The 14,261-nt window shown below is 52.7% G+C and overlaps 1 protein-coding gene across 7 annotated transcripts in view; it reads left to right on the forward strand.

Annotated features, from left to right (window-relative positions):
- The window catches only part of GTF2IRD1 (GTF2I repeat domain containing 1), a 56,872-nt gene that overhangs the window by 24,262 nt on the left and 18,349 nt on the right, over positions 1-14,261 (forward strand). For all 7 annotated transcript variants that reach the window (XM_068655799.1, XM_068655798.1, XM_068655797.1 and 4 more), the window contains 9 exons: positions 2,280-2,463; positions 3,605-3,915; positions 4,405-4,494; positions 5,287-5,370; positions 6,118-6,301; positions 7,208-7,233; positions 9,568-9,688; positions 12,641-12,678; positions 13,356-13,436. In XM_068655799.1, coding sequence (XP_068511900.1) covers positions 2,280-2,463; positions 3,605-3,915; positions 4,405-4,494; positions 5,287-5,370; positions 6,118-6,301; positions 7,208-7,233; positions 9,568-9,688; positions 12,641-12,678; positions 13,356-13,436 — 1,119 coding nt within the window. The remainder of the gene's footprint in view (positions 1-2,279; positions 2,464-3,604; positions 3,916-4,404; positions 4,495-5,286; positions 5,371-6,117; positions 6,302-7,207; positions 7,234-9,567; positions 9,689-12,640; positions 12,679-13,355; positions 13,437-14,261) is intronic.

A 14,261-nucleotide genomic window follows, 5' to 3' on the forward strand; every position in this document is an offset into this window, starting at 1 on the left:
CTGGCTTTGCTGCTAATTCAGCCGCAGGAGCTGTTCCCATCCCCACACCTACCTTGACTCTCCGTCTAGGGAAATCTGCCGGGCAGATGCTCGCCCTCGGCAGCTGCTCGCTCCGCAGAAGGAGCTGTGGCTTGGGGAACATCTGTTGGTTTGGGGGAGAAACGCAGCTTGCCAGCAAGGCGAGCAGTGGGGCCATCGCTCCCGGCACACCCGGGGTCAGGTTTTGCACTGGGGCTGTGATGGGGCTGTGCTCGTCCCAAGGCCATCTCCCTGCTGCTTGACCAGGGAGAAATAGCGCAGAAGACAGAAGGTGTCCCAGGGTGATTCTGCTCCTAATACCGACAGGACTGGTAGAAATTAGCAGTTATCTTTCTTACCCTTTTTTTTTTTTTTTATCCTTTCAGTTGCCTCCCATCAACAGGGATTGGAAACAAAAATCTTAGAAAACGCTCAGTCAAAAAGCTCGCATATTCCCTCCAGAGCTGGGTAATCTCCACACCAACAGGATGACTGATTACCGCCGGCTTCTATTAAACAGGCATTAATGATGATTATTGTCTCTCTTTAGCTAAACCGTGAGCCTCTGCGTGGCAGCGCGAGGCTTGGTGAAGGTCACTTTGACAGTAACACATTCCCCATAAAAATGTGTTCGGGGAGTTGTTGAGCTCCGAGTTGATAAGGAGCCGCTTGGGCACGGGGAGCGTCTCCCCCCGCCACGAAGAGAGGCGCTGGTGGGAGGTGGAAAGCCGCTAACGCCGGCGCATCGAGGCAGGGAAGCTGCCGGTGCCTCCCGAGCCTGCAGAAAGTGTTCTTGCAGTGTTGTGGTTCAAAGGTTTGGTTCGAAACTTCTGTTATTGGCTTAATTAAAACATTATCCATCTCGGCTATAAGGAACCTTGATGGCTTGTGCAAGTCACACATCATTAGTTATCATGCTTTGCTTCAAAGAACATGTTGAAGAAATCACTTTTAATAAGGACTTGCTGACAGTGCCACAAGATTTCCAGGGTTTCTGTAAGATCTTTTGTGTTTGTTTATTTATTTATTTATCTTTCAAAGAGAGAAAAAAAGAAACCATTTGAAAGAAAATCACCAGTATAAAATCCCAACACGCTTTAAATGTCCCACAATCTCCTCTGCTCCTCAGCTCGGTGCTGTGGCCTGGATGGAGACCCCATGGGGCTGGAGATGGAGGAACGAAGCCTTGCCTTACCACGCAGCCAGATGTTGTGCATCTGGACGCTGGTTTGCCAGACAGGTCACATTCATGCACGGCTGTTCCTTCTGCTTCGTGCTTGGAGCACCAGGTTTATTGGTTGCAGTTAGTCGGGTTGGTTTCCAGAGTAATTGCTCAGGAGACAGCAGCTCAAGGGGCTTGGCGATTTCCCCCTGAAACACTTCAGCGGGGCCTGGTTTTGTGTCTTGTCTGGGATTCGGGCTGCCTCAAGCATCCCAGCTGTGGGGACACGGCCTCTGCGGTAATTTTAGAAAATCTCCGCAGAGCAGCGATGCTCTCTGGTCAGCCTTCACTGCTGGGGAAGGGTTTGCTCCCTTTTACTCCCAGCTATTCAGGGAGGTTTAGCCATCAGAGGTACCAGTTGTGTCACCGAGCCAGCCCCATGCATCTGTGGAATTTTGGGGCTGCTGAAGGGGATCGTGCAGTTGAAGGTACTGATGTTCACTCTGCCTTCCACCTGAGGACTGGAGGCAAACTGCTGGGGGTTTTCTTCTTATCTTTCCATGTGTGACGAGGCTGCCTGACAGCAGCAGGGCTCAAAGTGCTTTCTTTTTTTTTTTTTTTTTTAACCAAGAGGTTAAAATAAGAAAAAAGGCTGAAAATAAGATTTGCAGAATATTTCAGTAAACGTGAGATAGAAACCCACACGAGCCCATCCTCCTTTGTCAGCTCTCAGCTCCCTCTCCTCCTGCTGGTGACCAGATCCCTCGCTGCCACGGGTCCACGGGGATGCCGTGGGTGAGCCAAGTGACCCCAGTGAGGGATTTCACTGTGCAGCCCCAGAGAGGAGACATCTGCTTATTGGCTTTCATGAGATTTTTATTAATTAATGCTTTGAAAATTCTAAAGGTCCTTAAATGCTAAGCACGGAGGTAGGAGATGGCTTCCTTCACCTACCTACACCTAATGCCATCTCCGTTGGGATCTCACAGCAGTGCCCGTGGTCGCGGTTTTGCTCTCGTGTTTGCTCCTTGAACCCTCCCTGGCTGCAGTCCGGAGGGTTTGGGGGTCCCTGCCCTGTGTAACTCTGCCCTGTCCCCAGGTGAAGCGGTGGGGAAGAGCAGCGTGGTCCCCTTGCCCTACGAGCGGTTCCTGAAAGAGCCGGGACTGCTGGCGGTGGCCGGCTTGCCCGAGGGGATCAGCTTCAAGAAACCCATGGAGTACGACGTGAAGTCCCTGATGGCCATTTTAGAGCACAGCCACAGCATCCGCTTCAGGCTAAAAAGGTAATTTCAGGGATCCCGGCGGGGCTGGAGGGGGACGAATCCTTGGTGTTTTGGCCCCTGTAATGCCAGCATGCGGTGGGGCTGCTGCTGAGCACATCCATGCCCTCGCTGTAGGGGGGCACTGCCAGTATTTCAGCCTCAGTACTCTAGGTGCTTCCTTGTCTCCAAAGAGGTTCCCAATGTAAATGTTTCAGGCTCCTTCCTAAGTGTTTTTACACCAGCTGATGAGGGAGGCTGGGGACAGCGGCGGGGCCAAGTCCCCTGGCTGTTGTGGCCGCACTGTCACAAGGGGCCTGTCGGTTTGGGATGCGTTTCCTCTGAGCTCGCCTGAGTTGAAGCACCTTGGATCAATTCAGAGAAATGCTGAGCACTTGCAAATACCTCCTTTGAAGGCTCAGCACTTCTGGAAAATCAGGCTGAGATAGCTAAAAGTAGGACACGCAGAATTTGAGCTGTTTGTGTAACCGTGGCTGCCTGTCTCGTGTGAGGCATGTGTGCTTCCTTGCTACGAAATGCATCCTTGGGCTGCCTGAGGTCCCAGGGGAGCGTGCCGTGAGTCCTTGGTGCTGAGAAGGGCAATACAGTGGGTTGGTGACAGTCCCACAAATTGTTTTACTCCTTAAATGCACCAGGCTACGGAGCTAGACAGCTCTGCCGGAGCTGTAAACATTTTGAACTACCATAAGACTGCCCTGCTCTGCTTAAAGAAGAAGGAAATGGTGCAGGTGCCTGAGGAGGCTGTAGAAGGCGAGGTGGCTGCCTTAATTTTTGAAACAATGAGTAAAACGGAGCCAGGCAGCCCTCAGTGTACACCTCAGGGTGTCCCCTCCTGGGCATCTCCTGCCCCCTTCCACATCTCTGCTCATCCAGCTAATTTATTCTACTCTTGTCTGCCCTTAACATTAGCAGATGATGTGGGCAACTCCCAAAGCCTCTGTCCCCGCAGTTCGGAGCTCTGCACACCCCATCTTTCCCCCACCCTTGCTTTGAGCAGTTTGCCCCTTCCCAGGTGCTGGGTGTTGGTGGCAGGAGTGGGACAGCAGCTCCCGGCACACGTAGGCCGCGGTGCTCAGCGCCCAGGTCACCATGGACCCGAAGGAACCTGTTTTTTCCTCTTCTTCTCCTTTTTTTTTCCCTTCAGGCCGGCGGACGAGCCCAGCAGAGAGCCGAACCCTAGCGTAGACTTGACTTGTACCTCCCTCGCTCCCAAGGGCAGCCGGGACGCTGGTGCCAACGGCCACATGGCCAAAGCCTCCGGGCAGGACGCTCCCTCCGCCGTAGCCGTGACCAATTTCTTATACGGTGTCTCGCTGCCTACGCAGATTGCCGTGGACCTAAAGCAAGAGGTGTCCTCCGGTCTGCACGGGGTGACCGCGGCCAGCGAGGCGCTGCTGCCCAGGCCCTCAGGAGAGCTGAAGGTGCCTTCCTCACAGGAGTACAGCGACTGCTGTGGTAATAGCCTCGAGTTTGCTCGCAGACGAGGGCCTGGTGCGAAGCCCCACAGAGCTGAAAGGGGAAAGATGTTGTTTTTTTGGGGGGGGGGCTGGGTTGGGCTGAAAAGCGGCCTGCTGAAACCTGTGGGGTGTGTGGGGCCGGCAGAGTGTGACTGGAGGTTGGACCCCAGGCTGTGGCAGCACAAATTGGTAATAAAATTGGCCCTGGTGCTCACACAGCCCTTGCAGAGATGAGGAAACCCCCGTGGCACTGTCCCGGCCCTTCTCTGGGTTCCCTCTCTGGGTTTGGGGGGGACACGGTGTGGCCAGGACCCCGCGGGGTGATAAAGGGGAGTGCGGGTGAAGGAGAGCTGGTGGGGTGAGGGACGTGGCACAGCTGCCCAGCCTCAGGTCGCTGTCATTCGTGGGGACACCTAGGAGCTTGTTGAGGTGCCCAAAGCATCGTTCGGGCTCTTATCAGCCCTTTCTCATCTTCCCTCATGTCCAGGACAGAAATCGGCCGTCTCTGGGGGCCCTCTCATCCAGAATGTGCACTCGTCCAAGCGCATCCTCTTCTCCATCGTCCACGACAAGACAGGTCTGTGTCCCACCTCAGAAGCAGCCATTGGGCACCTCTTTGGGAAAGGTTCCCCCACCCGGCCATAAATAGTCTCCATCTGTCCCCGTGGTCTTCAGGGACCCTGCAACGCCACCACAGATGGCAGGGAAGTCCTAGCCCCGCGTTGTGCATGGGGAGCTGGGGCACGGCTCGGGTGAGGCTGTTTGCCCAAGCTGCCGAGGGCAAACAGGCGCCGAAAGCTTTGCATGGTTTCAAAACAACTGGAACCTGCTCACCCCGGCCTGACTCTGCTGCAGTGCCCAAGGCAGGATCGGTGCGAGGAGGAGACTCTGCCACTTCCCCACCTCAACCCCACCCCAAGGACCTGCAGCCTAGAAATGCTGACGTGTTTACGCCAAAACCCTTGCCTCTGTGCTTAAAAAAAAAAAAAAAAAAGGTGGGAAAGTTGGGAAAGAGAAGGCATGAAAAAGCTCCTTTGTGAAATCGCTGTGCCTTTCAAAGGTTTGTTTCAGGTAGAGCTTGCTCTATCCCGGAGGGTCTTTCATTTCAGGGTTGAGATGTTTTATGGGGTCATTTCTCAGGAATCTGTTTTGCACATGCACAGCTGCAGAGGAGCTTGCTTCAGGCTGGGGATGGGGAAGCCCAGACCTTATCTGCCAGCCTGGCAGAAGCCGCTCAGGAAGGGGGAAATAATTATTTTTAAAGCAACAAAGTCTTGTTCCTGGTTCTCAACACTTCGCGCGAGAAAAGTGCATCTGCTGTGTATGAACCATATGGAAGTTCCTTATTTCTTATATTTTGTTTTGATAGATAAGTGGGACAGTTTTATAAAAGAAACTGAAGATATCAACACCCTTAGGGAGTGCGTGCAAATTCTGTTTAACAGCAGATATGGTGAGTAGGAGTTAATATCCCATTATGCATCTGCAGCTCTTGTGGTTTGCATATCATTATATAGCAATCATTTTTGTTCCCTAACACAGCAGCAGGAGCCATATGCTAGAGCTCCCTTCTCTTCTTAACACATTTAGCCCAGCAGCTCCCAGTCTGGGTGTCTGTTGAAGGTTATGTCAATATTTCCATTTGGAGTCTCTCCGTCGAGGAATTTATAACTTGGACGTAAAACAGCCTGGCCTGGAGCATGGCACGGCCAGGTCAGCGCCCGCCGGCACTGCGGGCGAGGGGGAGTGGTCGCATGCAGCCGTTTTAAATTAATGTGGCACGAAAAAAAAAGGCAGATCGTTGCTGTTGCTGCTTTTTGTCCGCTCGCAGAGCTTACGAGCATCTTTGGCACTGCCCTTGCCACGGGCAGCACTTTCAGGTTAGGTCCCTGGAGGTTTGGGCTTGGGAAATGGCTCACAAATGGGCTGACAGGCTGGGGCTTGTTGCCTGTGACATCCTCATCAGGCCGTATAGCTGGGGTTTTATGTGAGCTGTGTGACTGATAACCTATATATGAGCTGTGTGACTCGCGAGCTGTACTGCTCAGCGACCTGCTGCGGGCCAAGCAAGAGATAAGAGAACAGGAGGCACACGCTCTGCTTTTCACACCAGCTTGAGTTCAAGCCCTTTCACCTTCATTTCATCGTTCGCAAAAGAAAAAGCGTGCACTGAAGTGAGAGCCATGCGTTCACCTTTCAGCCGAAGCCTTGGGGTTAGACCACATGGTCCCCGTCCCATATCGGAAGATCGCATGCGACCCCGAGGCGGTGGAAATCATCGGCATCCCTGACAAAATCCCCTTCAAAAGGCCTTGCACCTACGGCGTCCCCAAACTCAAGCGGATCCTGGAGGAGAGGCACAACATCCACTTTGTCATCAAGAGGTGGGTGGTGAGGCGGGTCACATCCTCCCTCCACAGGAGCTGCCGGTGTCGGGAGCGGGCTGCTCTCCGTGCAGTCCCCTGGTGTTAGCTCGGCACCGATGTGCTCCACGTTAACAGGGTAATTACAGCGCATTTGGCTCCCATTTTGGCTTGCTCACAGCACATTTGGCTGGTTGGGTGCTTTGGGAGCGCTCCGTGGGGACACAGCCATCCCCCCGACAGGCTGCATGTGCCTCGAGGGGACCGGGAATTTAAGCTCTGTTCCCTCTATGCTCAGAGGGATTGCTTTTACACCCAAAACTCATTTTAATCTTCTTTATGGAAAAGAGTTAAACAGCTATTGGACAGAGTTTCCCTCCCCCACTGCCTCTTCCAATTTCCATCCCTTTCCCTTTCTGTGAGCATGCCACGGGGCTGTCTGTAGCACCATCACCCACTCACCCTGTTGTAAGCCCATTTGGACATTGCTGGTGCCTCTCTGAGCATTTGGGTGATTTGTTATTCTATTCTGAGGTGCTCCTTTGTGGACATGCAATGTACACAACCACGAGGATGTGTCACATACAGGCAGGGTGCTGGGGCCTGGTCACTGCTGTTCTTCTGGAGCGGGAGGATTGGAAGCTTCTGCTTTGGTCCCGTCATCTTCTGGTAAAGCCAGCCTGTAGCAGCCTCATTTAATAAGTTAATTGAATGAAGAGAATGACTTATACGCAGATTTGAAGGTGCTTCAGTTAAAAAGCATACAGTGTGAGATTGCTTGGTTGCACAACAATCTGAAAGGCTTTTTTTAGGGAATAAATAAATTGACTATTTTGACTCGCTTTAATGCTGCTCATAAATAAAACCTAAAAGTCAGTCATTAGAAGCACCTATTTCTAATCCTTTTTTTTTTCCCTTCCCTTCTAGGATGTTCGACGAGAGAATTTTCACAGGTATGTTCTCTGTGCCTTTGGATTTTATTGCCTGCAAATTGAAAGATTATCCAGGGGAGCAGCGTTGAAGTAACATCATATGTAAACAGCAATAGTGCAGGGCTCGCTGTTGTGCTCGGTGAGGAGAAGCCCAGGCTGCGTGCCGTGCCCGGGGGCGATGCGATTGCCTTTGCCCAGGACCAGAGCACTGTGCACCCCCAGACAGTGGCTTAAAGTGGGGAATACCCGGGGCACGAGGCTGGGTTGCTCCCTGCACCCTACTGAGCTTCAGCTGCAGGCAGCACGTGATGTGTTTCTGTGCTTTTGTGAGGGAGAAAAATCGCTGCTGGGTTCCTCGTTGGTAAATTATCCTCTTTCTTTTGTCTGGAAGGTGCTAGCACCATCCAGTCGCCGACTGGTTTTAGAAGAAAAACGCCAAAAATCAATCTGATCAGTCACAAAACCCTGGGGGGATTCTTCTGCTTTCTTTTCCCCACGCTTAATCCTGCTCGCTGGAGATGGAGCAGCCACGTTAAGTGCTCCTCGTCACATCAGGGCAGGTGTTGGGGAGCTCCCAGCTCCCTCTCGGGGCAGAGAGGAGCTGGCTCCAGCGGCTGCCACGTCCCAGCCTGGAAAATTGGGAAGGTGCTGCGGGAACGGCACCGAGTGCTCCGGGTTAATCGCCCAGCCCTGCTCCCAGGTGTCGCGGGCTGGGCTAGCAAGTAAAGACGTGTTTGGGGTTTTCCTTTCTTTCCGCATGCTGGCAGCATCCCAGCCACCACCTGACATCTCCACGGGGTGGATTAACCCCTGTGGCACCGCGACAGCACCCCAGGGGTGCTCACAGAGGGAAATCCCAGCAGAGCCTGGAGGAGGTCCCACCTCCACGGGTGGTTTTCTCCATCTCCAGTCCCATTCATGATTTTCTTTGCTCAAGAAAATGATTTTCAAACCCTCGCCCACCCCTAAGGGATGGAGCTCCGAATCGCTTCTTGGACGCTTGGATTTTCCTTGCAAATCCATCAGTTTGCCTGATGTCTTGGGGGAGGCATCGCGCGCAGGCTCACACGGGGGTGATGGAGCAGCTCCTCCCTGCCCACGCTCGAGAGCTGCTGCTGGAAAGCTCCGTGCTGGGAGCTCGGGGTCACTTGGCAGGGAGGTGCAAGTGGAAATGAGGAGACTGGGAAGCAGATCCAGCACGGCTGGGGCGGGTGGCAGCCCCCCTCTTCCCTGCCCGCTCCCTGCAGGGCTACCAGAAGCAAAACACATTAAACCTGTCTTTCTGCGATTCGTGTCAGCACTTCTGACTGTGCAAAAAAAAGCATCTGCTGAGTCAGGAGGTGCCATTTTTGCAAAGACACTTCTTCAGCGCAGAGCTGTATTTTAACTTGCCGACTATAAAGCATCCCAAAGCTTCCCCATACAGTTTTACTCACCCTTTAATTAAAATACCCACCACTGCTAGGAAACCTATTTTTGCTGCTCCCCTGGGTAGTAGCTTAAGGTAGGCTTCGTTGCTGCAAGAACAAGATTTGGTCCATAGAAAGCACAAATTAAAAGGAGCCTTTTGGACTGTCGGTAGATAAATAGTGTCTTTATGGCTCTGTATTGCTGCTGGTCCTATTGCTAGAGCCCTGCCCTCCCATGCAGGCTGGAGCCTAAAGGAAAAAAGGCTTCATTTTCCCAGCGACAGGATGTGTTTTGGAAGGGTGGGGATGTCGTGATGGTGCTTTGGGACCAGCCAAGAGCCTTTTGCAGCTATTTAACAAGACACCTACAAGATTTCTGCAGCCTGGCGGCATAATTTCATTCCCTCCTTCCCCCAGCACTAATCCTTCAGCTCTTCCTTCACCTTCCCTGCCTGATTTTCATTTCCTACCCTGTCATCAAATCACTCGTTTCATCTCCAAGGTCATTGCTGAGGCTTCGTTTCAGCTCCTTTCAGGCTGCTGAGGGACACGGAAGGGAAAGGGGAGGTTTTGCAGGGTGACCCGATCCTTGTGCCCCCCTGCAGCCCATCCTTTCTCCCGAGCTGCTTCCCAGTCCCAGCAGCCAGCCCCTTCGGGTGGTGCTCAGCAAGGTTCCCCAGCACACACCGAGTTTTGCAGGGGTTTAATCAAGAGCCGTGCTATTATTTTGACATGTAAGCTCGATTAAATCTGCGCCCTTCTCTCTGCAAACAGACAGCTCTTGAAAACCTGTCCCTCGTCCTGATTTTAGCTCTGGGACTAGAGAGGGGGCACGTGGAGGAGGAAGAGCTGTGTTGCTGTGTGTTTACCTTTCAGGTTGCTAATTCTGGTTGCTAATTCTGGTTTTGTTTTTAATTCCAAACCCGCCCTGCGCACCTGGCACCAGGAAGTAAATTTACCAAAGACCCAACCAAGCTGGAGCCCTCCAGCCCCCCCGGGGAGATCTCCCCCGAGCCGCACCGCGGGGCCGTGCTGGACCTGGCGGGGACATCGCAGGCCGGCAGCAGGTAAGTGGCATTTCGGTGTGCCTGTGCCAAAACAGTGAAGTTTGGAGTCCCTGTTTTTGTAGAAAAGTGGTGAAATGGGTGCCGTGCCCAGGCAGGCTGGCATTATCTGCAGCAGCGATCTCAAGTGTTAAAGCATGGCCTAAGGATCCACCCTCCGCCAGCACCATAACAAACCATCCTGCTAATTAAGTGTTATTTGTTTATAAAGCTCACCAGGAGACTAATAGCGGATTAACCAACACTTAATAAAGGTGGGGTTGCAGAGTTCAGCAGGTCACTAGGGTTTTTGTGTCTCTGCCTCTGGCAACCGGCTGTGCCACGAGCCCCACAGGTCCGTAATGTGCCCGCAGCACCTACAGAGCATGTGGCTCTGCTCCCCAGGCTGTGCTGGGGGATTGGGCAGATGTTATTCTCTGTGTAGCCCCCGTTCCCTTCAATTTTGCTTCACCTGACCGGCAGCAACAACGCTAGCCCCAGCGTTTACCTCCCTGCCAAGTTTCCTGGGGTGCCTTCCTGCACATCGGTACGGGTGCTGCCGGCTGCAGGGGGTTAGGAGGGAGGTGCAGGAGCTCCCCACGAGCCCTGCACAAGGTCTCACTGCACATCAGCTATTTAAGCTGGGGCTGGTGGACCACGTTTGAGTTTTGCCAAAGGAGGTGGCTCCACAGGTGAGCAGATTCACTGTGGATGGTTGCAGAGAGGCAGAGCCAGCTGTAGGCATGGGCAAAGAGCGCTGGCTGGGCTGGCTCGCTTGGCCCAGGTGTGGTTGGTGTTCTGGCTGGTGTTGGACACGAATTGATATGATCAGTGTTAGCCCCAAAGGAGAGCATCCCCAGAGGCTGCCCCCATGCTCGGGGGGCAGCTCGTGGCTGCTGTGCCAGAGGGGGGCTGGCTGAGTCAGGCCCCGCTGGCGTCAGCACAGAGCTGGAACACGGTGATTCATCTCCTCCCGAGGCAGGAATCGAAAGCTGAGTAGAGGAATCACACCCAAGTGCCCGTTTCTCCCCCCAGAAGCCATGAAGGGTCTCCAGGTGAGAGCCTGCATTACAGCAGGGGAAACCAGGCTGGCCTGAATCCAGGCACTTCACTGGTGGTTCAGGGTGCCTGTGGCAAAGGGGGAATTAAACTCAGATCTCCAAGATCCTGCACGAGGGCTTGGCCACAAAGCTATTTTTCAGCTTGCTCTCCACACCTTGCTGAACGGCCCCGTGGCTGGAAGTATTTAGACTTGGAGAGCAGCAGAGTATCACAGGGGTGGCAGGGAAAAGTGATGCTGCAAATATCGCTGCTCCCCAAGCACACTGCAGGGCTGAAGGCTGGCCCGAGGCTTCTCATTTTTCTCTTAATTTGTTAACATTTGCAATTAGGACACTTCTAATTTTTGCCACAGAAGATTTCACCGCGCTGATAAATTGGTGTGACTGAAAACAAGCGGGCAGACAGACAGGGGCCGAGGGGTGCTGAGCTGGTTTCTGCAAAGCAGCAGGTGGAAAACCAGCTGCTGCATCTCTGCGGGAGCATCCCCAGTGCTGCACCAGCCCTGTATCAGCTGCCGTGCTCCAGCTGGGACCAGGCAGGGGTTGTGTGGTGCAGTAAAACCACTTCAGAAGACTTTTTGGAAGAAAAATGGGTTTTGTAGGGGCAGTTCATGCTCAGCCAGGTTTGGATGGCACTTCCCGTGGCGTTGCTGGGACGCGGAGCTGGGCTGGGCTGGGCTGGCCTCATCCCACTGCTAAAACTCGGGCACCACCTGGAGATCATCCTGGGGTCCCTTTGGAATCTATCAGACCTGTCCTGGTTGTGCACACATGTGCATCGTTCCTGATTTATGCTGTGTGCGTGCACACTGAATCAGGTCACGTTTCCCAGTTTTCCATGTTTGTGGTTAAATTTAGGTACAATGGGAGCTGTGAATTCCTGCGGTGCTGGTGGTGCGAAATGGGCTTTGCTCTCCTGCAGGCAGAAATTAAATCTCCAATGCATTGATCACACAGACCTGCAGGAAAAAAAATACGTGTGCTTGAAAGACACTCAAATCCTGCTTTGTCCTTCCTGCAGATGAGGAGAGCTCAGTTCCCTGCTCGGAGCACAGCATTTCCATACCTGTGGTCCACCCAGGTCAGAGTCCAGGTCCAGGGAGGTGCCAGACACCCCAGGGTAACGCACCCCTCCTAAAGACATCCTCCTAAATTTCCCTAGTGAAAGCTTGACTTTGACCTGAGCTGGAGAAGTTTAACCCCCTTCCCAAAGCCCCAGTTGGATCTATGTTGTAGACAAGCCATCCTTTCTTACCCATTTAAGATCTGTCCTTACAGCAAGAGTGGGGAGAATGTTTCAAGAGCTCTCCTGGATCCCTTCACATTTCCCATGCTTTGACGTTGTTGAGTGGATTTAGTCGAGTGAGGAATGCTTTTGAAAATCCCCCCTGAGCCAACAGGGATGTGAAGCCTGCTCGGGAGGGTTTCCCTTCCCTCCGAGGACCAGCATTACGGAGCACGGCGTTCTCCAGTGCCTTTCCTCATGTGCTTTACTGCCAAAGTGCCATGCTTGTTCTTGTTTAAGAAAGACAGGAAGAAAATCCGTCCTGAGAATGCAAAGTGATCTAATTTGGATGCCGAACACCTTGCATAAATTTCTAAGCATGCGACGTTAACTGTAGACACAAGTTTGGGATAGTGCCCAGTATCCAGGGGAGAAAGGCTTTGGGCAGAATAAATATTTACCAAATCAATTGACTTTTTTCCTTTCTCTCTGTTTGCTTTTGCTCCATGAGTAACCACATTGTAATGAGGCTTTATGCACTGCTCTCTGCCGGGATGGGATGGGGTCTGTGAGGTTTGGGGCTGTTGTTAAACCCCCTCCCACCGGGATGGGTCCAACACACACACGTGGCTTTAACCTTTCCCTCTGATTGCTTCATTACTACCCCTCTTGTCTGCCTCTCCTTTCCAGGTCGGAGAAATGCAGTGTTTCTGAAAGCTGTGAACCAGGTGAGGAACAATTCATTTTCTCTTGCAAAATGGTGCTGGTTTGGAGTGGAATTTTTTTGGAAAGCCACTGGAGAAGTTGGCTGTGAAGTACCTTTGAAGTGTGGCCTCAGTTACACAGTTTCCCCACGGGGCGCTCCTTTCGGGGTTTTATCCCCGTCTGATAGATGCAGTTATGGAGGGTCTTACCCTGTGACCCTGCAATTAGATCCAAAAAGCACATAAATCGAAATATCAGGACTTCAGCACGTGCTTAAAAATGATGCTAAGTGAAGTTTTTCATCTCCAAGTTCCTTTCCACGTGAAAGCTGCCAGGGCTGGGTCACTGGACGTCAGCTGAGCAGCAGCAATCGGCTGTGTCCGTGCTCTGACCACTGCCAACAAGAAGGAAACATTTTCCCCAGGCTCAAACGAATTCCCCAGGATTTTTCCCTGGTATGAGGTTGCTGCACTGCTGCCTGATTCACTTGGGGGCTTGGACCCATTTAAATGCCACCAGACAAGCAAAGCCACTCTGAGTGAATTAGGAACGTGTAGGTTCGACTTAGCAGCATGGCTTAGAGGTGGACTTGTCAGGACGAGGTTAAAGGTTGGGCTGGATGATCTCAGAGCTCTTTTCCAACCTGAATGATTCTACGATCCTACTCTAGAGATTGTCTTTGGTTGTCTTTCCCCCTTAGGTACCTCAGGAGAGCTGGGTGGGATCAGGCAGATCAAAATCGAGCCGGACGAGCTGGACATCATTCAGATCACTGTTCCAGGTAGGCGCTGGGGTCCTCTTCAAAGGGAGTGCTGCATCGAGGTGTCTCAGAGTTTTGCTTGGAGAAGATCCACGTGTGGGGCATCTCCCCGTGCAGGCTCTCTGCCTGGACGCTTGCACTGTTGGCTCTTCACCGAAAGTCATTTCAGGGGGCGTATCAGGAATCAGCTGGGTTTGCTGCTTTCCTTCGGGCATGGGCTTGGAAAGATCCCAGATACTGAGTGTGGGACACTTGTGACAAGGCACTACATTTAGAGTGACAGCCTGATGAGGATGAGATTGTAAGAAGAAGCTTCATTTTAAGCACATGCTGAAAACACACTGCATATGGCGACGCTGGTGTGTTTCCCCACATTTCTTCCCGGGAGGGATTGGTGGTGATAGATGGGGACAGAGCTGGGGACAGAGACTGAGCAGCTGCTGCTGGAGGGCAGCTGGGAGCTTTGCTTCCCCAGGAACATCCATTTCTAGAGCAGCTACCTGACCTGGGTAGCGCCCCGAATGGTAGGGCGATGCTTAGGGCTTAAGGAGTAGATAGGTAGCACTTTGCATTTTCAGTGTGCTTTACAAACATTAATTAATAATCTCACCAGAATTAGGGCAGCAACACGACTCCCAACGTGCCCGAGTGCGAGCGATGCTGGCAGCAGCGATGATGCCGATCCCTGGATTGCACCCAAATTGCTGCAATCTCCATTGCACCCCAAGGCAGCGGTCCCCTTACGGGGGTGATGTTCTGGGAGTCGCTCCAGGATTATCGCAGAAAGGATTTAACATATGGTTACTACAGGGGATGGAGAAAGGAGCGAGGGCAAGCGGTAGATCA

This window comes from Anas acuta, chromosome 19 (genome assembly GCF_963932015.1).
Source record: "Anas acuta chromosome 19, bAnaAcu1.1, whole genome shotgun sequence".
NCBI lineage: Eukaryota > Metazoa > Chordata > Aves > Anseriformes > Anatidae > Anas > Anas acuta.